A 24,838-nucleotide genomic window follows, 5' to 3' on the forward strand; every position below is an offset into this window, starting at 1 on the left:
CTACGGGCCGTGTGACTGCGCATTCCACCAGGGCGCAGGCGTCGTCGCTAGCTTTCCTCGCCCGTGTGCCCATCCAGGAAATCTGTCGGGCAGCGACCTGGTCATCGGTCCACACCTTTGCTTCCCACTACGCCCTGGTCCAGCAGTCGAGGGAGGATGCGGCCTTCGGAACTGCAGTGCTCCGTGCCGCGACTTCTCACTCCGACCCCACCGCCTAGGTATGGCTTGGGAGTCACCTACCTGGAATGGATGTGAGCAATCACTCGAAGAAGAAAAGACGGTTACTCACCTTTGTAACTGTTGTTCTTCGAGATGTGTTGCTCACATCCATTCCACACCCGCCCTCCTTCCCCACTGTCTGAGTAGCCGGCAAGAAGGAACTGAGGAGCGGGCGGGCCGGCAGGGGTATATATAGAGCGCCATGGACGGCGCCACTCTAGGGGGCGACCTACGGCCCACTGGAGTTGCTAGGGTAAAAAGTTCCGACGAACGTGCACAGGCGCGGCGCGCACACCTACCTGGAATGGATTTGAGCAACACATCTCGAAGAACAACAGTTACAAAGGGTGAGTAACCGTCTTTTTCCCCATAGTAAAATACTGGGAATAGTAAAATGCTATGCCAGTATATGCTGTGAACTTGAAGACATGCAAACACTTTAACCGGTCCCTAAATACTTAACAGAAGCAGCTTTGTTGACATCTCTCACCGTGTCATTTCTCTTGATAACCCTGATATTAATGTGCGTTAGTTTTTTTTACCATTACCAGTAACTCAGAAGGATACTGTAGCCTGGGCCTGCCAGCCATCAGTAGCAAGTATTAAATATGATTGTCTGAACATTCCTTCATCTAGGCTGGAAAGTGCAACTATAGTTAATGTGTTTTACATGTAGATAATCGTGGTTGGCAATTGTTACCTGAAGTCTGGACCCCGAGGGGATGGGAGCCTGTCCTGCAACACTGAAATTGGCGTTGGAGTCAGTCGCTCCTCATGCTGCTGCTCTTTGGGGAAGGCCTGGGGGATCCCCTGTGAGACTTGTCCCCCCTGTAAACAGCAGTAAGCATTTTTTAAAAAAATTCTTACAAAAGGTGCAAATATGAAAAAGTACTTATAAACATTTAGCGTATGACCATAAAGAACTATTGAAAATATATCCTGGCAAATTACTCATAAGCTTATTCTCTTATTGTTGAAGAAGATCTCCATCTTATTCTCCAAGGTGACGCATAGGCCACGGACCTCAGAATCAAGAGGCCTGAGTTTTGTTCCCAACTCTGCCTCAGTGCCTGTTCCTGCACCAGTGAGGTCAATGGAACCAAAATCAAGGGTGACCTTTGGCAAATCATTCACTTTTCCCGTGCCTCATTTTCCCTTGCAAAAATAGGATAATGGATAAAAGTTTCAAACGTGCCTAAGTAACTTCACACTTAGGTGCTTTTAAATCGTATCTATTAACTGCATTTGTGCAGGTGAGGAAAACAAGTAGTAATGGTTGTTACTTTACATCATGCTTCTTATCCAGAAAACACCAAGTGCTTATGAAAGTGAGCATCACTGGATAAATTTTCCAAAGTGTCCTCAGTAATTTTGCCTATTGATACTTACCTTTCAAAGCACTCAAGTTTTAGGTATGAACAGTGCAATGTAAGTATGAAGCATTATTGTTTTATTATTAAGTTATAATACTATACAGTCTAATTTTAACAAATACTCATCTCTGTTGTACAGTAGTAATAATTTCTAGGCCCTAGTAAGATGGGAGCCACTTTATACTAGGCATTATGCAAAGAAGACACAGTTCCCTGCCTTGCAGGAGCTTATAGGTTAAGGCCATGTATGTACATGGTTACAATGTTAACTTAGGCTTCCATTCTGCAAAGTCTATGCGCTTCCTGACTTTATGTGCTGTGATTAGGTCCAGTGACTATTAGTAGTGTGTATGTCGTTGCAGTTCAGGATGCTGTTAGGTTAAAACAAGTTTAAGCGACAAGGGACAGGTACCATGTTGTTCTCTGACTGGGGCTTCTTGTGCTATTGTAATACAAATAAGAAATAATATGGCATTAAAATACAATGAAATTATAAATTATTTAAAAATCCTTAATACCGTGTTTTTATTCTACACATAAGTAATAGCCTTTTTTTCCCCCCCCAGCGGAATATAATACTCTGTGTCCAGGGGCGAGGATTCAGACCAAATCCCATCACTATTATCTTAGAAGGTGAGTTCATCCTGAATAATGGCTGTTATGGTTGCTACTTGTACAAACTTTTGAAATGTCATCTTTTGTAAACCAGGAGGATCACTGACAAAATGTTCACATTCATTGCATCTGAAAACCACTTACTAACGTCAATAATACTAGAGTGACCAGTTCAAACTGGTGCATCCTGGACAACAATTCCACACTTTCACAGGCCTTGGGTGGCAGGCCAGTCCTCACCCACAGGCAACCTGCCAACCTGAAACGTATTCTCACCAGTAACTGCACACTGCACCATAGGAACTCTAGCTCAGGAACCAATCCATGCAACAAACCTCGATGCCAACTCTGCCCACATATCTACACCAGGGACACCATCACAGGACCTAACCAGATCAGCCATACCATCACTGGTTCATTCACCTGCATGTCCACCAATGTAATATATGCCAGCAATGCCCCTCTGCTATGTACATTGGCCAAAACTGGACAGTCGCAACGGAAAAGGATTAACGGACACAAATCAGAATATTAGGAATGGCAATATACAAAACCTGTAGGAGAACACTTCAACCTCCCTGGCCACACTATAGCAGACCTTAAGGTGGCCATCCTGCAGCAAAAAACTTCAGGACCAGACTTCAAAGAGAACTGCTGAGCTTTCAGTTCATCTGCCAAATTGACACCATCAGCTCAGGATTAAACAAAGACTGTGAATGGCTTGCCAACTACAAAACCAGTTTCCCTCCCTTGGGTTTTCAACCTCAACTGCTGGAACAGGGCCCCATCCTCCCTGATTGAAACTACCTCACGTTATCTCTAGCTTGCCTGCATATATATACCTGCCTCTGGAAATTTCCACTTCTCATGACATCTGACGAAGTGGGTATTCACCCACGAAAGTCATGCTCCAAAACGTCTGTTAGTCTATAAGGTTGCCACAGGATTCTTTGCTGCTTTTACAATCCAGGCTAACACGGCTACCCCTCTGATAGTTACTAGCTGATAACATTCAAATGGAATGATAACGATCTCTTGTTTCTTTACATTTCAGAGTAAGAATATGGCCTTTTCTCTCTTTGCAGATATCGATGAATGCCAGGAGTTGCCAGGTCTTTGTCAAGGTGGAAACTGCATCAATACTTTTGGCAGCTTCCAGTGTGAATGTCCCCAAGGCTACTACCTCAGTGAAGAGAACACGGATCTGTGAAGGTGAAATTCTGCAGTACCTTATCCCACCACCAATATAACACTTGTTTGCATATTTGCAAATATTTTAGTCTTTCAGAGTTTTTCTCCTGATGCAGAATATTTCATACATAGAGAGTAGTTGATTGCAGATTCATTTTCATACAGAGTGTAAGGGTAATCTTCTTAGCTATTATGATTCCCTATATATTGTGTCTCATTTGTAAACACGAACATACAACGTTTGTGGTACTGTGTGTGCAACTTTACAAGCTTCACCTTGTGATGTTTCCTCATTGTATTTCTGTGAAGTGGGAATGTTTGGGGGGGTTCATGCTAGGGTTGATCTGAGAATTGGAAACACCTCATCTAGACCCTGTGTGATGCTCCCCACTCCTCTTCATCTCTTAGATCCATTACCCCTTTACTGCAGATGTTAGGAGGTGTACAAGAGTAAGACTCCTTCTGAGTACGTGCATCAAACCTAGAAAAATCTTATGAAGAATATATTGTAGATTCCCCTAATCCCATCCCTGCAAGCTGTGTAGGGAGCTTGTCAAGTCCCATCAGCCTCTCTAGACCTAAGAATCTTGGCCTACCTCCCCTCCAGAAGCCTTACGTGGCTTATCTCAGGCCCACCACCTCCATCCCAAATCCTACTCCTACCTCTGCAAATACTAGGAATCTCATTCATTATGACAAGTCTAAACAGGATTGTTATTCCTCGCCCACTAAGATATTTAGTTTGTGAGGCAGATCACGTCTATTTATGCTTATCAAGTGTGGCGAGTCTAAGAAGGATCGCTGAGGTTGAGGGAGTTTTTAGGGCCTTAACAAGATGTCCATGGCTTGTAAGGGGATGGGATGTCTTCAGCATGTGTCTCAATGTTTTCAAGGTGCTGGTGGACATTAAGACTTAGAAAGGGGCTCCCGACTACTTTCTTAAGTCTATAGGAAGAGTGAAATATCAATAGTTCTATTGCCTATTGCCCTCCCACACTCTGCTGCCACATAATCCCATGTTAATCTAGTCCTATGCTCCCCTTCATTTTCGTCACTGTTCCCTACTCTGCCAGAACCCTTCATGTTCCCCCTTTTACACTGCCCTCTGCTCTGCTGCTTCAATGTCCCTCCAGTCTCCTTCCTCCCACACCCCCACACTTACATCTCCAGTGCACTTCCCAAGACTGTAGGAAGTGAGCACCTTTTAGATAGTCCATGATGGGAGGTGGTGGAGTGTGGAAATAGTGGGCTAGCCGGGGCTTGTGAGGGCAGCATAGCAAGGAACATTCCTCCCTGGAGTATATGAATCCAATAAACTTTTAATTGTCTCCCACTTGACAAGTGCTGTCTTCCGCTTCAGGGATTGGAGGAAATCAACATACAGGAGAACAATAATACATTTCAACTGCTGTCACAAAGCCTGTTTAAATCAAAGCTGAGGCAATGCACCCTCTGTTTGCAACTTATTCTTCTTTGCTAGGTTGGAGTAGTTTAATATGGACTTATTCTTTATAATTATTTTATTTGGGTTAGTTCCTCTTGTCTCTTTGTGAACTGTACTTTTTCATTTGTTTTCTCTAGATATTGATGAGTGTGTTGCACATCCTGGTGTCTGTGGCCCTGGGACCTGCTACAACACTCTGGGGAACTACACCTGCATCTGTCCTCCTGAATACATGCAGGTGAATGGAGGACACAATTGCATGGGTATGTAAACTTGTTTACCTGGCATGCTGTAGTGATCAGAGCTGTTTTGATTAAGGTGATTTAATCTATAGAAAAAGTGGGGGGGTTATTTGTTTGTTTTTAATGTATGTTGCTGCAGTCTCAGGGTCACTCTGAGTCAGAATTCATGAATCACAGTGGCTAGGTCAGTAGTTGAAAGGATTGACTTTCAGCTGAACTACTCTGATGGTTACTGCAATGTGCCAGCTGCTTCTGATGCACCCCCCCATGGCCTAGGGTCATCCAAAGGCAGCCTGCCTATTTTTCCCCTTTCGGAATATTCAAAAAAACTTCTCTCAGGTTTTGTCTTGGTAAAACTACCCCTCCTTGGGGCCTGGGTTTTTTTATATTATATATATATATATATATATATATATATATATATATATATATATATATATATATAATAAATTTTACTGTAGAGGCGTGTGGCGAACTTCCATGGTCTGCAGAGAAAGTGACAAATAATTATCTTGTCTTGGACCCCACCATCGTCAACCAGGTTTGATTTACCATGAAGGCAATAGAGCCTTCTGAACCGGCTTCGTTCCAAACATGGAATTTGTGATTGCCAGCAGAATTTCTGTGGCGTTTTAGAGACAGTCCACTATGTCAATGTGGACAGCCACAAGCCATGACACCAAATAGTTGAGGGCTGCACAATGACTCAACTTCCTGGAGGTCTTCATGCCTTGAACCTCATTGATAAGAACGCTGTGGCTTGGCTTGACCGGATTGCATATTTCAAATAAATATAAACAAACTAAAACTCAAAATCCCAAACCAAGACAAGGTTTCTCTTTCTCCTCCCAGGCCTCCCTGCCTGAGGCAACTCCCTTGGTTTCGAGTCTTCCCTGAAGGAGCCTTTTCCTCACGCCTGGAGGAGGACTGCCACAGACTCCTGAACTCTCCCTTAATTGCAGTCACCTGCTGCCCTTTATAGGGAATTGCCTGGTTCAATCTAGGTGTACCTCATTCTGTAATCAGGGCTGGCTGGCTCCAGCCCTTAAGGGGATAGCCACCCTGTTGCAGTTACCTTGTAACTCTGAGTGTTTTCCCATGTAGATATGAGAAAGAGCTTTTGCTATAGAAGCTACAATGGAACCTCCTGTGAGAATGAACTGCCCTTCAATGTGACCAAGAGGATGTGCTGCTGCACGTACAATGTTGGCAAAGCCTGGAACAAGCCTTGTGAGCCATGTCCAACCCCAGGAACAGGTAAGACTGCCATAACAATCTGTTACATTAACTTCCACATCATCTTAGCTCCCTCTTTGTATCAGTTAGTGTGAGTTTCAGTCAAGATTATGCCATTGTCCCAAAGGGAATGCACAGTGATGCTGTTTATGTTAGCTGCCACCAACAGTGCTTAATCTTCATGGGCTAGACTGAGTTCAGGCATCTGCCATCATGATCCCCATGGTTGAAAGTCTGACATGGTACAGTAATGGTGTTGGCACAAAGAAGCTGCAACCTTTCCTCTGACCTAAAGGCAGCCAGTGTTGCCCAAATATTGAAGCAGTGGTGGATGTAGCCAAGACAGCTGGATGATATGACAACTCCATTCATCTGTCTGAAGCCTCTTCCAGGGGGTGCTTAGAGAGCACATGACAGGAATTAACTATGTTCCTGTTGGCTGCAAGTGGGAGTGAGGGCAGGCAGCAACACTAGTATCTGACCTTCCTTGGGTGAGTTGTCCCCAAGGAAGCAGGAAGGTATTGATTGCATCCCTCATCATTGGCAGAGTGAATCTGGCCCGAGGTCTAAGACCACACAAGTTTTTTGTTTTATGTAGAATGGAGCACTGTGCTTTGGATTTGTTAATTTTTGGATGAATTGTATTCTTAATAATTGCCAAAGCACTTAGAGCCTTGTGTAGGTGCTTTTATGGACATAAATCTAACTATAATTGAAATTAAAATGTGTGTATATAACAGATTATAATATAAAAAGCCACAAGATACATGCCAAAAGGCGTGTCATGGGCAGTGCCTTTTTCCATGCATTTACGCTGCAATGTAGATAGCTGCAGAATTCTCACTTGTAAAGCTGCTGCATAAATTACCACCCAGAAGGCTTGGAAGAGAGAGATGGTCAGGCAGTGACTGAGGTGGCTCAAGATGCAGACAATACAGTGATTTTTGGAAGAGGTGCTGCAAAAGCAGAGTCCCTGCTCCAGTGGAGTAGCACACCTCAGCAAGACTGGCACCTTCTCTAGCTGTGGAACTGCTAAGGTCCACAAGTGAGGGACACTCTTGTAGACTGTCAAAATAGTGGCAGAGCAAGTTTGCTTTGGGGCTGAGGCATGCTGTCTCCTCTCCTGTCTAACTTAGAGACTCTGCAGCTGGGAGTGTGCCAGCCCTATGGTATTCCTGTCTCCACCAGAGCACAGACTCAGCTCGAGCAGAGCTTAGGAATGCCATAATGCAAGCTCCTCCACCTACTTGGTTTTCATTTTAACAGTTTGTTGAGTGCAACCCACTTCTAAGGCATTCACCCATCATCCTAGATCTGACAGTCTGTAAACTCTGTCAGCTGCTGTTGCATGTTCCCCTTGAAAGGAGAGGAGCTTAGAGCCATTTTGTGGTCACAAGCTAACAGTGAGATGTCTGCGAATGGGAGAGAGGGTAGTAGGATGGAGGGCTCTCTGCTATGCAGAGTCTTACCACATAAATCTGGGAGCTGCATAACCTATGTCTGATGTGCATGAACAAGGGGGCCTTGGTCATCTGTCTGCTCTGTGTATTACCTGATATTATTTTCTCAGCACCCTGCAAAATTAGTAATCAAATAGAAAGACCATAATGCATTTGTCAACATGATAAACCCCCAGCCAAATACCTTTTTTCATCCCAATGTCTGGGGTTCAGGAAAACTGCAATTGAATGTTTTTTTTTGCATCTCACTTTTTTCTGAAGCTCAAAATGAAGAAAGAATGACTTCCTGGATTACAACAGGTAGTGATCAACGGCTCCATGTCTAGTTGGCAGCCGTTTTCAAGCGGAGTGCCCCAAGGATTGGTCCTGGGGCCGGTTTTGTTCAATATCTTCATTAATGATCTGGAGGATGGCGTGAACTGCACTCTCATTTGCAGATAACACTAAACTGGGAGGAGTGGTAGATACGCTGGAGGATAGGGATAGGATACAGAGGGACCTAGACAAATTGGAGGACTGGGCCAAAAGAAACCTGATGAGGTTCAACAAGGACAAGGGCAGAGTCCTGCACTTAGGACGGAAGAATCTCATTCACTGTTACAGACTAGGGACCAAATGGCTAGGAAGCAGTTCTGCAGAAAAGGACCTAGGGGTTACAGTGGACGAGAAGCTGGATATGAGTCAACAGTGTGCCCTTGTTGCCAAGAAAGCTAACGGCATTTTGGGCTGTATAAGTAGGAGCATTGCCAGCAGGTCAAGGAACATGATCATTCCCCTCTGTTTGACATTGGTGAGGCCTCATCTGGAGTACTGTGTCCAGTTTTGGGCCCCACACTACAAGAAGGATGTGGAAAAATTGAAAAGAGTCCAGCAGAGGGCAACAAACATGATTAGGGGGCTAGAGCGCATGATTTATCAGGAGAGACTGAGGAAACTGGGATTGTTTAGTCTGCAGAAGAGAAGAATGAGGGGAAATTTGATAGCTGCTTTCAACTACCTGAACAGGGGTTCCAAAGAGGATGGATCTAGACTGTCCTCAGTGGTACCTGATGACAGAACAAGGAGTAATGGTCTCAAGTTGCAGTGGGGGAGGTTTAGGTTGGATATTAGGAAAAACTTTTTCACTAGGAGGGTGGTGAAGCACTGGAATGGGTTACCGAGGGAGGTGGTGGAATCTCCTTCCTTAGAGGTTTTTAAGGTCGGGCTTGACAAAGCCCTGGCTGGGATGATTTAGTTGAGAATTGGTCCTGCTTTGAGCAGGGGGTTGGACTAGATGACCTCCTGAGGTCCCTTCCAACCCTGATATTCTATGAACACCAGCAGGAAAATTATCAAGCCTATAGTATTTCATGGAATTCATAAATAAATGCGGACATTCAGCAATCAAGCAGAGGTCTCATAATGTACTGGGATGAAAATAATCACTTGTATAGCAAAATATGCCTTTTATTATGTCACTGGTTTTGCCCCTAAATCAGTGATACTCAACCTGCAGTTGTAGTGCTAGATGCATCTTTAGTGGAGTCCATATAACGCAAGTGGTCCTTTTGCTCTGCCTTGTCTACCACGTGGCAGAGGACAGAATATCCAAATGGATCAGAACCGCTTGGAGACACCCTGTCCTTCAAGCAGCCAGGAAGGAGCAAAAAGGGACTGATAGGAGAAACACTTTCTTTTCTTCCTTTCAGTAGCAAGAGTGTGAAGAGTGAAGAGATGTACTCTTCTTCTAGCAACCAAATGTGTGAAATGAAAGCAAGCGTGAGAGATTAAATACTATGTTGCAGTCACAGAAAGCCACAACATATTTATGGTGGAATATCCTAACATAATACAGTGATGCTTTCATCATGATCTTGAGCTGCAATAACAACATGAAAAAAATATAGTATCACAGTGTCAGGATCTCATACAGAGAGTATTTATGGTTGTATGACATCATTGAATAAGAAAGTGTCTCTGTAGCTGTTCTTAAATGCTCTTTAAAACCTCTCTGCCTCAGAAATTCTGCAAATGGTTACAGAGTTAAAATATCTCTGTTTCAGGACTTTGCCCGGTTAGCTTTTCTCCTTTAGATGTTTTTGCTGCAGTTGGAGACATTTCTGAACCTCTGATTCCACTAAGGAAGGGGTTTGTGTGCAGCATATCAAACACAAATTCCAATTGTAAATGTTGAATAGCTACAGTTATTATGAGATAATGAGTATGTTCTGAAATCTGGGTGCAGGCTGCATATCACAGAAGCAGAGGTTAAGGTGCATTGACCATAACCAGCTTGCTGGCTTCAGCCCCGTAGCTCATTAAAAGTGGTGTTATGCTTTGATGCGAACTATATCATTCATATTGATGAGCTTAGCCTCTACATCATCTCTTTCTGAATAACTCTTTTTTTTTTATGTTTATGTTTGACAAATAGTCTCTCTGTCTTGTGTATTTGGATAACAAAGATTATATAGTTTAATGTTGCACATGCATGTGAATCACATCCATTAACATTAGACAGCCCTCCAACCTTCAAAAATAAATACTCTTGTAAGTTTTTACCCTCTCTGCCATTTCTCATTGATGACCAAATTGTATCTGACTGGTTGGTTCATCATTTGAGGTATAAGTAAATCATGAGGGATTAGTTACTGTTAACTCTCAGATCTTACTGTCTTTATGAAATGTAAGGTAGTAATAAGTACAGTATATGGTATTTGAAAATTACATACAAAAATCTAAATTTAAAAATGTTAAAGTTGCAAAAGTCAAGCAATCAAAAGTCAGGAAATGCCAAAATTAAGGCATTTTTTGCTTTTCTACATGCATTGTGAAACAGTCTTTAGCTAGCCAATCACATACTATTTTTTCCTGCATTATGCCTGCTCTTGCCCTGTGCACACGCAATGCGTCCAGAGGTCCCCTAACAATCTATTAATTATTTTCACTTTCAGATAGCAGGTCACCAGCAAAACATTTAGAAAAGCTAATTTCAACTGAAAGCTTAGGACCAAATTAAGACTCCAAGTGGAGCTAACATGACTGCCCCTGGAGGAGCCTTTATTTGTCCCAAAGTTTTCAGATGAAACTGGCTTTTCTAAATGTTTTGCTGATGACCAATTATCAGAAAGTGAAAATAATTAATAGATTTTAAGGCCACTAGGGGACCACTGTTAGGCTTCCTGTATAGCACTGGTCATTGAATATCACCCAGTGACTTCTGCATGAAGCCCAAAAACTTGTGGTTGAACTGGAACATGGGTAAAACTTTGAAAAGCATTGACATGACTGAGAGTCAATATTATTAAGGCTTCTCAGTGTGTAAATGAGACTGAGGCCACGTCCACACTACAGAGTAAAATCGAAATTAATAAAATCGATTTTATAAAACAGGTTTTATAAAATCGATTTTACGCGTCCACACTAGGGCACATTACTTCGGTGGTGTGCGTCCATGGTCCCAGGCTACCATCGATTTCCGGAGCAGTGCACTCTGGGGCCACGTCCAGACTAGGTATTAAAATCGATTTTAGATACGCAACTTCAGCTACGGGAATAACGTAGCTGAAGTCGAATTTCTAAAATCGAGGTACTCACCAGTCTGGACGGCGCGGCATCGATGTCCGCGGCTCTCCGTGTCGATTCCGGAACTCCGTTCGGATTGATGGAGTTCCGGAATTGATGTAAGCACGCTCGGGGATCGATACATCGCGTCCAGACTAGACGCGATATATCGATCCCCGAGCTATCGATTTTAACCCGCCGATGCCGCGGGTTAGTCTGGACGAGGGCTGGGTAGCTCAGTAAAAGAATGGGACCAATAATTTCGATTTCCGTCCACACTAATCCTAAATCGATATAGTAATATCGATTTTAGGGTTACTCCTCTCGTTGAGCAGGAGTACAGAAATCGATTTTAAGACCCCTTAAATCGATTTTAAGTGCCTTGTAGTGTGGACGGGTACAGTGTTAAATCGATTTAACGCTGTTTAAATCAATTTAACGCTGTAGTGTGGACCAGGCCTTAGATACCTACATCACTTAAGTGATTTCGCAAATTTAACTGTTTGTCTTTTAGAAACATATTTCTTCTTGATTTAATGACTCCCAAGTGATGGAGAATCCACCACATCCCATGGCAGATTGTACTAATGGTTAATTAGCCTTAACTGCTGGAAATTGTGCCTTATTTTCTCATAATATTAGTAATATGGAAACTTAACATCAGAAACTATAAATCAGTTTTCACTTTGTTTTAATGCTGATGTAATGACTGAAAGAAAAGCTTAGTAACATTTCAACATGGTCTCAAATTCTGCCCTTAAATACATCATGAAATGAATAGGAACTGTATGTTCATGTCCCAGGGAAGTATTCGGTGGTAAGTATTCACACACAAAGTTATTTTGTCCCAGCTCCCCTATTTCACTGCAAGATACACGAGGCTGCCAATAGTCAGTGTTTTACAGATTTGCCGTAGTAAGAGATGTTTCTTGTTGTGCGAAACTACACATGTTGATCAAAATGGGTCCATTTTTCCCTTTTAAAATTTCACCATGTATTGTGAAGATTTTCTTCTGAACATTGCTGTGCTGGTAAAGTCTTATTGACTCAGAAGGTTAATAAGAAATATTTTACTAACAGAAGAGGTTTGCTGTCACACCCTGCACTAATTGATTCCACTAAATGCTGGAAAAAAGCTTACATACAAGTAACTGAATTAATCTAAATATATCACCACTGCAAATCCACGTTCTAGGAGTCACATGCCTTGCCTTGAAAACCAGGGGTCAACTGATTGTAGTAAAAGCCATTAGGGTTGTCTATATCCTGCATCCTCAAGATGCCCAGAAAGAGGGAGGAGTAGTCCCCTCTCTCTCCCTGAGTGCCTCGCCATTTCAATTACAAAAATCTCTGAAGAGGAGAAGAGAATAGGAGAGACCAGTGTGCATCTTTAGAGTTAATTTATTCAACAGAACCTACTTACTGTTAAGTTACTTTCAGTTTCCCTAGTAAAATTGCCTCTCAACTATAGGAGATTAGAAAGTAGTAACAAATCTCAAGAAGTAGGGTGAGGAGGGGTACTTAAACAGAAAATGAAGGCCTGCTCTCCCAAACTCAACATCTGATCTAGCTCCAAGTGGAGCAAATAATGATATATAGAAGTGTGAATGAATTTCTGAGTGGCAGCTGCACTTATTGGCAAATTTGCTTTTAAATTTTACTTAGACAAGCTGCAGAGTTTCCTATCACTACTAGAATTGACTGGAAGTGCTCTTGGAAAGCTGGGGAAACTTAAAAAATAATTACTGAGGGACTTATACATATTCTTTACAAATGCATAATTTGTTTCATGTTTAGCGGAATTTAAGACCATTTGTGGGAATATTCCTGGCTTCACCTTTGACATCCATACTGGCAAAGCTGTTGGTAAGTTTTACTAAATGTATTTTCAACAAGTAATTTTTTGCAGCATGGTGTGTCATAGCAATATAATAATACTGCCATGAACACTGTATACCAACTGTATGTAATAAAACTCTAATTCCATCATGGGGTTCTGGTGACACCCTAAATTGCAAGAGTATGTGGTTTGTTCAGGTCACTAGAACTCATGTCTAATTGGATTTATAATGAATGTTATTTTAACATAACGGTTGTAAGAAAAAAATCTCCCTTCCTGCAACTGGCATTTTACGTGCTTCCCTCTCTCACTTTGGAGCTGTATAATGGTCTGTGTTTCTCCGCTACATCCTGACAATTTCAGAAAGTTTAGAATAAGATTTTTATTATATATCTCAGTTTTTGTTAAGTATTTTTCTAGTGCCATGTCTTCTTATGACTGCTACCATTCTTTCCCTCTCCATCCCAGTACATGGTTATGACTGATAAGACACTTTAAAAGAATAATTGTTATGCTATACAAAGCACATGGCCTCTTTTAAAGGGGAAAGGCAAATATGCCGCATTTATTGAAAATACAACAGTTAGCATATGCTTTTTTTACACACACACACACACACACACACACACACACACACACACTCTCTCTCTCTCTCGCTCTCTCTCTCTCTCTCTCTCTCTCTCTCTCTCTCTCTCTCTCTCGCCCCCTCCCTCCCGCTAGGTGATGTTTATAGTTTATAGTCTGTTGTAGCTCGAGTCAATCTAATGGCCAGTTAGACTGAGCACGTAATCATTAGTTCTTAAGTGGTGTTAGTCTTGGGGTTTTCTGCTGTTATCATTTGATGATTATTGTCAGGCTTCCCATCGTTATCTCCTATTTGTTATCTCACCTTCGGGACTGCCTCACCTCTAAGGTCGTCAATGCTGCTAACATGTTTAGCATTGGATACAGTGGATGTTTTCTGATTGTCTCCTGGTCTTTCCAAATCTCTCACTTTTTCTTGACCTTCTGGACATTTGTCATGGCTTTCGCACTTATCATTTCCTGATGCACGCATTCCTCATTCACACAAACAATCTCATACAGAAACCTTCAAAGGTGTACAGACAGCAGTATTGTATAATCAGCAGAATATATTGTAAATCAAGCCTTGCTAAATCTTATAACTAAATCAATTCACATTGGGGCTCCAGGCCCTCAATATTCTTCTAATCTGCTTAACATAGATACAGTACAAGATCCTGTCTCTTACTTACTAAAACCTTACAACAAAGAAATGTATATTTAACTAGAGTGCCTAATTTGAAATACATATAGGAAACCATAGTCGACATTACAACTTATCCTAAAACAAAAGGATGACCATAATCAGTCATAAGGATTCTTCTGGTCTGTCATTCCTTTCTGCTATTCAAAAAGGGTGGCTGGCAGGATAAAATCAAATCATACATTAATTCTCATAGTACAATTATAAAATCCTGCTCCTACATAATTACCTATAAGAAACTTCCCTCTTAATTTCTTTGGGACTTTTCTGCATGCATAACACTTTATATACTGGAAACAGATATTTAATGTTGTGTTATCCCATTCCCATATCTCTTTTCTTCCTTCTTCCAGCTTCCTAACTGATTTAAACTAATAATCCAGATCTTGAGCTTCTTTATTGAATATCATATAATTTATTTGCCCCATCATTTACAACAGCAGCATGTTTGTTTTTTTCTTATATATGTTTCGCTAACAGCACAATGAAATATAGAGAATCCATGGGGTACATAAAGCCTTACAATACTCTGTATGACTAATGTATATTCACTTTCAGATATTGATGAATGTAAGGAGATCCCAGGGATCTGTGCAAATGGTGTTTGCATTAACCAGATTGGCAGTTTCCGCTGTGAATGTCCCACAGGATTCAGCTACAGTGACCTACTCTTGGTCTGTGAAGGTGATCTGAATGAGAGGTTTTTTTTCTGTTTTGTCTCTACAAGCATGCTTATTGTAAGGGAGCATCAGGGCATAATTCCAGTGCAATTAATACCTTAGGAGAAACAGGTTGTGGGCATTCTTTCAATAGTTATCTCATAATGACCTTAGGAGGTATTTGTCTTTAAAGAAATAAATATATGTGCCAGCCAATACATGACACAGTTCTTGTTATATTGGTTTTCACACAACCTGCTAACTCTTAAACATGTTTCCTTAACAGTCTCTTCTCCTTTCTAGACCAGGCATAGTTTTCTTTTCTTATTTACCTTTGAGAGTGAATTTAGCACCCCTGAATATGAGGGAATAACAGCACTCTCTTGAATACCACACTTTTGTAAATGCATCTCATTCCTGATCTACTCTTCCAGTACTCTCCTAGGCAGAGACATATTAGTCATATCCAGTTGTGCAATGTTTCTATGACAGTAAAACATGGGAATTGGAATTAGATCACTGTCATAATTTTCCCTTTTGCCCTAACCTTGGATTTGAGTTCAAGTCTAGTGGTGAAATCCTGCCTCTGTGAGAATTTTGTCATAGGCTTCAGAGGAGTCAAGATTTCACCCCAGAAGATTAAAACACTAACACATTGCACCACTTTCCTAGAATTTTAATTAAATTATTATTTTGTTTTAATTATATAAAGTTACATAGGTATATTTATTTACCCAGACATTTATTTAATTATTTATTTACACAGACTTTTACGGTTCCATTGTCAACACAGTAGAGAGGGGCTGTTGAATTAATTTAGATGGAATATATGGGCCCAAAGAGTTACAGATGTTAATATGATTGTGGAAACTGTTTAATGTTAAAAAGTTTTAAACAAAGTTTGGGGTTTGGTATACAGAGACCATAGACTGCTTAGTTCGATAGCAAACACAGAGGTCAGAACATGTCTCAAGATTAGGATGAAGAAGGTCTGGGGTCTGAGGTGATGGGAGAGGGGGGCAGCCATGATGGGGCATCCTTCCCCTTCTCTTGTCTTTTCATTAGTCAGTGTCATGGTAACCAACTTTTCTCCCCAAAGTCTTTTTTTTTTTTTTTAAGGACCCATCCCCTCATTATTTTGTTTACCATTAGGCCTAATTTATGACACATCAGTTTTGCTTCAATGATTTCCAGTTCTGGGCTTTTTTCTTTACCAGGTATGATTTTAACACATTCCTTGAGGTATGTTGGAAGGTCTTTTTCTTTTGTACCTTTTTCATGAATTTTTTTGTTTATAGGTTGTTGTGACAGTTTATGAACTTTCATTTACTTTACAGCTGAACTCACAATTAGGGCAAATTTGTAGGCCAAATTATTGCAACTTAATTCCTTTTTTATGAACCAGTTCCACCTCAGGTCAGACTTTGGGTCATAAAATTTCAATTACTGTACAAACAAAAATCTTATTTTACTTTGAGCACATACTGGGAGATAAGTCACTTGGCTATATTTTAATTGCAAGTATTGCAGATTTTTTATTTTAACTGGAATTTACAAATTTCATTTAATTAAATATTACAAAATTTACAGTAAAGCCTTTCAGATAGTAACAAAGCTAAAAACGTGCAACTTTATTTATAGCTAAAACAAAACTTAGATCTGGTACTCTTATACATTTTAAGATGTTTAAAAACAAACTGGCTTTTATTACTTTTTTGGCTGTACGCCCAGAATGAGTAAAGATGGAAAAAACTCTTTACTTTTTTCCCCGTTACACAGTTAAAACTATTTAAAGCTGCACATTTACACAACTGTAAAAAATTTAATACACTTGCTTATTTGGAGAAAAACTTTATCCCGATGGCATGTTTACCTAAGTATGTTGCCCTTTATAAAAAGAATCAACAAAATGATGTCTTTGGAACTGCTTTTGCATTCATGAGCCTTTTGCAATGTCCAAGGGTGGTAAAAATTTGCAGGCATTTTTAGACTATGACAGACCCTGCCCTCCTGCTTCATCAACATTTGTGAGGACAACATGGCCATTGTGGCAATTTACCCCACTATGGTGATCCAACCTGTAAATACTAGCATCATCCTATCTTACATGCACAAAACAACAACAATAATTATTGACATTAAAAACTAAACAGGAAAAATAATTGGGAAACCCAAAACCATCACAAGGTTTGGTTCTGCAAAACTCCTTGTTTTAGGGGGGCTTCTTGAAATTTAATTCACAGTCAGTGCAGTAGCAGTGCTGAATTAAGCTGGCGTTCTGCTAACAGGAGGGTTACCTAACATCTGCTTTTAGTCAAAATTGCTACACTACAACTACACTTCCTTTTTGCCACTTTTAAAAAATGCCTTTACATTAAACCTATGGCATTTTTACCATTTACAAAAACTACAACCCCTAAAATAAAAGAAAAAGGGAAAACAAAACAAAGCACATGTAAAAAGATTAAAAATGAAGTGCTATAAAACAATTGATAACCCTTTAAAAAAAAGATTAAAATCATGCAAAGCAAGCTGTTAAATTACATTCTAATACTACAGGGGTTTTCCTCCAGTTTAAGGCTGATTTTTAACACATTTTTGAGAATTGAAGTTGTTATACTGTAAAAATATGGCTTTTATGCAAAAATTGGCAAACTTTTCCCTTTCCCTGCTGCCCCACATTTTGTAGACCCTTTGCAACATGCCCACACTTTCTCGTAAGGATTTTTTAAATACACTGTTTCACTTCTGCATTATATCAAGAACTTAATAGTTTTTTACACATTTTAAATTCCCAATTTTATGTTTATAAACCCTTGTTTTTTAAACCAACTGTAAAACAATTGTCTGTTTGACCGGTTGCCAGCTTTTTGAGTACATATTAACCCTTTAGACTCACCCAGGGACATAAAATGTTGTATTAATTTAGATAGAATATATGGACTCAAAGAGTTAAAAGTGTTAACATGACTTTGAAAGTGTTCAGCATTAAACAGTTTTTTAAAAGGTTAGGGTTTGGCATACTCCGTAGCCTGCTTAGTACCATGGCAAAAACACCATTTAAAAATCATTGTAACCTTACCTTAAAGATACAGAAAAGACAGAAAAGCAATTAAAGAAATGTAATGTGTTAAATAAGGCTTTTAGTTTACTAACACTCTTTTTGGGATATTTTCCCTTTATCTGGGGAGAGATTTTAGAAAGAAAAAAAAGCCCGTGTTTGACTGGTTTTTTTTAATATGGCATTAAAGATAGTAATAACTGTCCTTTTGTGGGGAAAAGAGAAATAGTTGAAATAGGCTGCACATGTTGTTATTGCTGTTGTTATTAAAGTCAGATTCCATTTCCTAAGAAGATAAAACAAGACAGACACTCACATGAAAGGGGAGAGAAAAGAACAACAAAGAGAAAATGCAGCCACTGTCTCCTAGGGTTGACTTTCTCAGTTTCATTAACACCTTACCACCGGAAAAGCACAGGCACCACATATGGTCTTATCAGACACTCCCTGAGCTAGCAAATTTGTAACAGAATTGGGGCTGCTTGGGGCATTGCTTTTTGCTGCCTCTTTATGGGCACAGACTTACAGCTGTGTTACAGGATATACAGTCCTGACCAACTAAGCCAGACTCCTATTAGACAAAAGGAAAAAGGAGAGAGAGAGATGAAAGAGAAGACAAAGAGAAGGAAAAGAACATTGGGGTCAGGGAGGGAGGACAGACAGTCGCATGTGCCAGATGGTGTTTGAGATTTAGTTGGCAGTAGCAGTGTCATCTGGGTCTCTTGTTCTGGCCTGGGCTGGTTAGGACATCTCTCAGGATTAGAGTGAATCAGATCCTAGGTCTCAGGAGATGGTGGGGATAGCAGCCATGATGATGAAGCTTGCTCCAGTTACCATTTTTTCTCCCAAAGTCATTTTTTAAGGACCCAAAAAGGGATTGGTGGGTGGACTAGCCCATCCCTTTATTACTTTGTTTATTAACTAGGCCTAATTTCTAATTTCAGTTCATTGATTTTCAGTTCTGCACTTTTTTTGTTTACCAAGCATGATTTTAACCAGCGGCGGCTCTAAGTGTTTTGCCGCCCCAAGCACAGCAGGCAGGCTGCCTTTGGCGGCTTGCTTGCGGGAGGTCCCTGGTCCTGCGAATTTGGCAGCACACCTGCGGGAGGTCCGCCGAAGGCAACCTGCCTGCTGCCCTCGCGGCGACCGGCAGAATGCCCCCCGTGGCTTGGCACCCCAGACACGTGCTTGGCATGCTAGTGCCTGGAGCCATCCCTGTTTTTAACACAGCCCCTGAGTTATATTAATAGGCATTTTTGTTTGGAGTAATTTTAGTCTTTTTGTTTTGCTTTTGCACCTCTTTTTATTAACATATGTTGTTATAGTTATTGTAACATGTCTTGAATTTTTACTTACATTTATAGTTAAGCTTACAATTAGGGTAAATTTGAAGGCCCAGTTATTGCAACAGGGTTTAGATCCATAAGGTCTGATTCTTTCCTAACCCCAGTTTTTCATTGATGGAATTCTGTTAACTTTGGTTCATTCTACTGACTGGCTTACACTGGTGCAAGTGAGAGGAAAATCAGGATCAGAATCTCCATTCTCCATGTTATCCTTCCATGGCACTAAAAATATCTGCACTCTAGACCAAATAAATATTTTGTGGTACTTGACATTTGAATTAGGATTCTTTATGTTTCAGATATTGATGAGTGCAGCAATGGAGACAATGTCTGTCAGAGAAATGCAGACTGTATCAACAGTCCTGGGAGTTACCGCTGTGAATGTGCTGCAGGTTTCAAACTTTCACCTAATGGTGCCTGTATTGGTAAGAAATCAATTGATTCCACTGCTTTGCTTGAATCCACTTGTATCTAGCACATTTACATGTTCCCTGTTGAGATGCAAGAGAAACCATTGTATTTTAGTTTGCTTGTAAAAACTATGTAAAAACTTTATGCTCTAGCCATATTTCTCTGTTCATCAGAAGAAGAAACTCCATGAGATTTTAAAACAACTTTCTTGAGGTCAAGCTATTGCTAGAATATGTTTGAGACTTCAAAATGTATAAACAAAAAGAAAGTTCCTATAAAAACAGTTTTGTAATGATTCAGTTTTGGTTATGGATAATTCTGAGCATTATTTAAATAATTTACTAACTTTGTAAAAACATGTTTGTGAAAAATGAATGAAAAAAAGTAATGTATGTCATGTGTTTTATATTTTTGTTATAGATCGCAATGAATGTTTGGAAATTCCTAATGTTTGCAGTCATGGCATGTGTGTGGATTTGCAAGGAGGTTACCAGTGCATCTGTCACAATGGTTTTAAGGCATCTCAAGACCAAACCATGTGCATGGGTATGGAATGGATATGCTTTGAGTTATAGACAATAGAGTGTATCTCAAATTTGAATTGTATTAGGAGGTTATATTCCTATTAAAGTACTGATTTCATATATTAAGTATCAGTTAGACAAATTAGAATTTCCTTTAAGAAAATGCAAAGTGCTTTGGAGTAGCCACAGGGCCACACATCACTGAATAGAATATAAAATCAATGTTCGCAAAGATACACTGCTCTACAGTCAAAATGCTTCTGAAATAAATGTAGTCCAACTTTACTAATTCTGGGTCACTGAGAACGAAAATGATGCTTAAAATTGTTGATTGGCTCTAGTTTTCAAGATATGCTATTGGGTCAGTATATACGACCCTTGACTTGGGAATGGCGGAGGATAAGTGAGTTATAAAGGGAAGGCATCTCAATTTAAACCAGAAATGACTAAAATACATCTTTGACTGAATCTATGAATAAATCTATGACTGGGTTTGGACAGTACTTGCTTTTTAGGTAAAACAATGAATGATGCAATCTGAAGCTGGTATTGCATCATACGTGATATGAATTGCATCATGTTATTCCTAGAAGTCATGGATGATGCAATCATAACGAAGTTTACATCACTCTGCTGAACAAATTGCCCTATATCAGCTCTAGAAATCATACAGTGTCGTGCTCTCTTATTTGTCAGTGTTTGATTTTGCAAAGGGACACATTTCTGTTTAGCCAAAGTGAGCAGAGATGCCTCGTACTTGTATGAACAGTGCAGATAACTTCTGCTATGTTTGTGGTGAAGTGACTTTTGCATCACAAAAGCACAGTATAACCACTATGGTTAAGAAAGCCTATCACCCTTATTTTGGCTGCAAAATTGGAGATCAGGACAAGAGGTGGGCCCCACACATATGCTGCAACACTAGTGCAACAAATCTTTGCCAGTGGTTGAACAGGAAAAGGAAATCTATGCCTTTTGCAGTGCCAATGATTTGGAGAGAGCCAACAGATCATACCAGCAATTGTTACTTCTGCATGATGCCTCCAGTTGGGAAAGGTGTGTCAAAGAAGAAAAAGTGGACTGTGCATTATCCAAACATTCCATCAGCTATACGCCCAGTACCCCACGGAGAAGGACTGCCGGTTCCTGATGCACCAGAATCATTCTCACTTGAGTCAGACGAGGAAGAGGATGAAACTTCTGGTCCTGAACCATCAGTGTCACAGGACCCACATTTTCTCCCATCCTCCTCCTTTGAACCACACCTCATAACACAAGGTGAACTGAATGACCTTGTCAGGGATTTGGAACTACCCAAGAGTAAGGCAGAGCTGTTGGGCTCCAGACTACAGCAGTGGAATCTCCTGGCAGGCTATCAAGGCAAATGGAGCCCATCAATGCTTGCAGACTATTGCTGGATAGTGACAAGAGATGCTCCATATAATGAATACAAGAGAAAAGCCAAGAAGCGCCGAGTAGACACTGAATAGGACTAAACTATGTACATAATAGTTTTTTGCCTTTTGTTTCATAATAAATTTTATTTATATAACCCTTTTGCTGATTTTTAAAGTGTTACATAAACAGGACAGGTGAAATATTATCATGTAAAGCAACCATAAACACATGAAAAGACCTAGGTTTACAATTTATGATTAAAACTCTACTATCTACACAATATACATAGACATAAAATGTAAAAACTTAAATATCTTAGAAACAGTAGCCAATCAGTTGTTTAATTGTCATTGAATTCAGCACATCAAAATACATAATAAATATCACATTTTATCTCTGAAGCAGACAACTTCTCAAAAATTGTAGACTAGTGATACGTGATGATGAGTGTCTTCATATTGAAGGGCACTTAATATGATTAAATCCCTATTCTCATTGTGCTTATATGGTGATGTGAAAGAGATGTCATTAAGATACATAAATCACAAAACCAAAGGTTCTTGTTCTTGACCTTATGGTCTGTTTGGATTTTTAAAATTGTAGACATTATATTATTATGAAAAGGTAATGCATGTATGCAGTTCCTTTTGTGTCACTGGTTAATGCTTTGAGAAAACAGCCAAATATAGCTACTGCAGCTTTTGCAAATAAGCCCTGGCTCTAAACAGGAGTTCAGTGTCCCTCTGGAAATATAGACGGTGTTCTAATTTCCTTATTATACAAATATTGGAAACTTCGTCATATGCTACTGTGTGTCTATGTGTGTCTTCCTTTTCTCAATTTTTTTTTAATTGAATCCCATTCAAATTATTTGTGCAGGGTACTTGGCAGCTGACTTGTTCTAAGTCCAAGTATCCAAACTTTGATTATTTAAAAAAGTAACAATATTTCAGAACTTTAAACTTAACAGTTTATAAGGTTTCAAACATAAATCTTGAAAACAATTGCATATGGTTAAAATATCCCTATGATCCTGCCAACTCTTACAAAAAAATTTCAAGTCTCACCTTCCATATTACAAAAAATAAATTTAAAAATTCTGCAGAAAAGATGAAAACTGCCATTTTTTCTTAAAAACACACTAGAAACTAATACTTGAATAAAGAGTTTTTTCAAGACCCTTTTGAGTGCATACCACGTTAACAAACAATTGGGAAGACAAGTTCCTGTCTACAAATGTATTTGTCTTTGCAGATGTTGATGAATGTGAACGCCATCCATGTGGAAATGGAACTTGTAAAAACACAGTTGGATCATATAACTGTCTTTGTTACCCAGGATTTGAGCTCACTCATAATAATGACTGTATGGGTAAGTACTTTAATCCAAACTTTAATTTAATTGCTGCTGCTTTGGTGTCCCATGGGGATGTATTTAAAGAAACATAAAAAAACCCAAAACCATAGTCAGAACTGATCAGGGTACTAGCAAAGGCAAGGAAGTGCAGAAAATGATACTGGTATCTCATCTGTGCACTTCTGTAGATAACACTTGCTCAAGAAATCATTATTTTGGATATCATTTAAAGAATTTTCTTGTTTCATCCTTTAAAAAGATGCAAGCCCTGATTCTTTGGTACACTGGGAGTGCTTTGCAGTCCCAGCCACTGGAGGATTCCTCTACGTTGAGAAACTTTTAAGTAGTGTAGCCATAGTGGCTTTTGTGCCATCCGCTTCTCTTGGCTTCTGGTGTAGAAGTAAAGGAGGCATGACTGATACTCCCTTACACTCAACTGACCCCCAACTGCTGTGACAGTCCTTGGGGGCCATTGACAGCCGGCGTATATCACATCAGGGTCTGTTCCAGCATCTTCAGGAGTTGCAGATATGGCTCAAAGTATCTTTTGCATCACTCCTCACTCCCACTGAACACTTGTGCTGAGCATTCTTCAGCCATAGTAATGATTCAGGGCCATTACTGTAAATTATACTTCTTCCCAAGTTGTAAGGCACTCTTCCTTATTTACAATACGTTATTTACAATTACTCGTTTGCTCAATGCATTAATAACATCTAAATTAGTGGTTCTCAATGGTCCCTTGCATCCCAGTCAGCACACAGCTGTGGCCCATGTGACATTCTCAGGGCTGTAACTAGGGCGAGGTGGGAGTGGCACCTGACCTGGGCGCAGAACCAGCAGGGGGTTGCAAAAATGGGTGGCACAGAATCAGGCCCAGCGGTGTCAGCCCCTTACCCCAGCAGGATTGCTCCTAACAGCAATGGCAGGAGGCCAGGATGCTCATCACCCACCTACCCTGCAAGATCGCAGGTGCAGTGACCTGGGCTGGAGCAGGCTCCCTGGCACCAGAACTGCAGTGTCAGGTGGACAGGGTGGGTAGCACAGCTGAGCTATGTGTCAGAGTACAGGTGCAGAGTTGGTGGTGCAGGGGTGGGAGTGCTGGGGCCGTGGGGGTCGCAGGCAGGGTCTGGGGCAAGGAGTGGGAGTGCAGGGAGTTAGGGCCATGGGAGAGGGTGCAGCTGGTGCATGGGGGATGGATTGGTGGCTGAGGGCAGTCCTTGAGGGCGATTGATGCTGGGAGCAGTTGCTGGGCAGGGAGGGCTGGATGCTGGAGGAGCAGTCCCTTTTAGGGGCCTTCCACCCTGGAGAGGGCACCCTGTCTGTAGAGGGCAGGCATGTGTGCCAGCCCAGTGTTGGCGGGGGTCTGAATGCTGGGGGAGCAGTCCCTGAGTGGAGGAGCTGGATGCATATAGGGCAGTCCCTGGCTGGGAGGGCTCCCCATCTTTGCAGGCAGGCTCTGGGGCTGTGCTCTCTGGGCACTCAGGCCAGCTTTCCGGACGTAAGGGTGGCAGTGCACCATGCCATGCTATCCTTACAGTAAATTAATTAATTTTAACAGTGAATTTTTTGCCTTATTTTGCTAGATTAAAATGTTCTTGGTAGACATTTGCCAGTGTTGAAATAAAGGTACTATACCTGTTTGAATCATAT

General features: G+C 40.7%; 1 protein-coding gene across 1 annotated transcript in view; it reads left to right on the top strand.

Annotated features, from left to right (window-relative positions):
* FBN2 (fibrillin 2) overlaps nucleotides 1-24,838 on the top strand; it is a 275,441-nt gene that overhangs the window by 201,161 nt on the left and 49,442 nt on the right. The window contains 12 exon segments of the mRNA XM_030567977.1: nucleotides 896-1,049; nucleotides 2,159-2,180; nucleotides 2,182-2,225; nucleotides 3,293-3,402; nucleotides 3,404-3,419; nucleotides 4,980-5,105; nucleotides 6,189-6,341; nucleotides 13,121-13,189; nucleotides 14,989-15,114; nucleotides 19,796-19,921; nucleotides 20,328-20,453; nucleotides 23,084-23,200. Of these exon segments, the coding sequence (XP_030423837.1) occupies nucleotides 896-1,049; nucleotides 2,159-2,180; nucleotides 2,182-2,225; nucleotides 3,293-3,402; nucleotides 3,404-3,419; nucleotides 4,980-5,105; nucleotides 6,189-6,341; nucleotides 13,121-13,189; nucleotides 14,989-15,114; nucleotides 19,796-19,921; nucleotides 20,328-20,453; nucleotides 23,084-23,200 (1,189 nt within the window).

The sequence above is a fragment of the Gopherus evgoodei genome, chromosome 6 (assembly GCF_007399415.2).
Source record: "Gopherus evgoodei ecotype Sinaloan lineage chromosome 6, rGopEvg1_v1.p, whole genome shotgun sequence".
NCBI lineage: Eukaryota > Metazoa > Chordata > Testudines > Testudinidae > Gopherus > Gopherus evgoodei.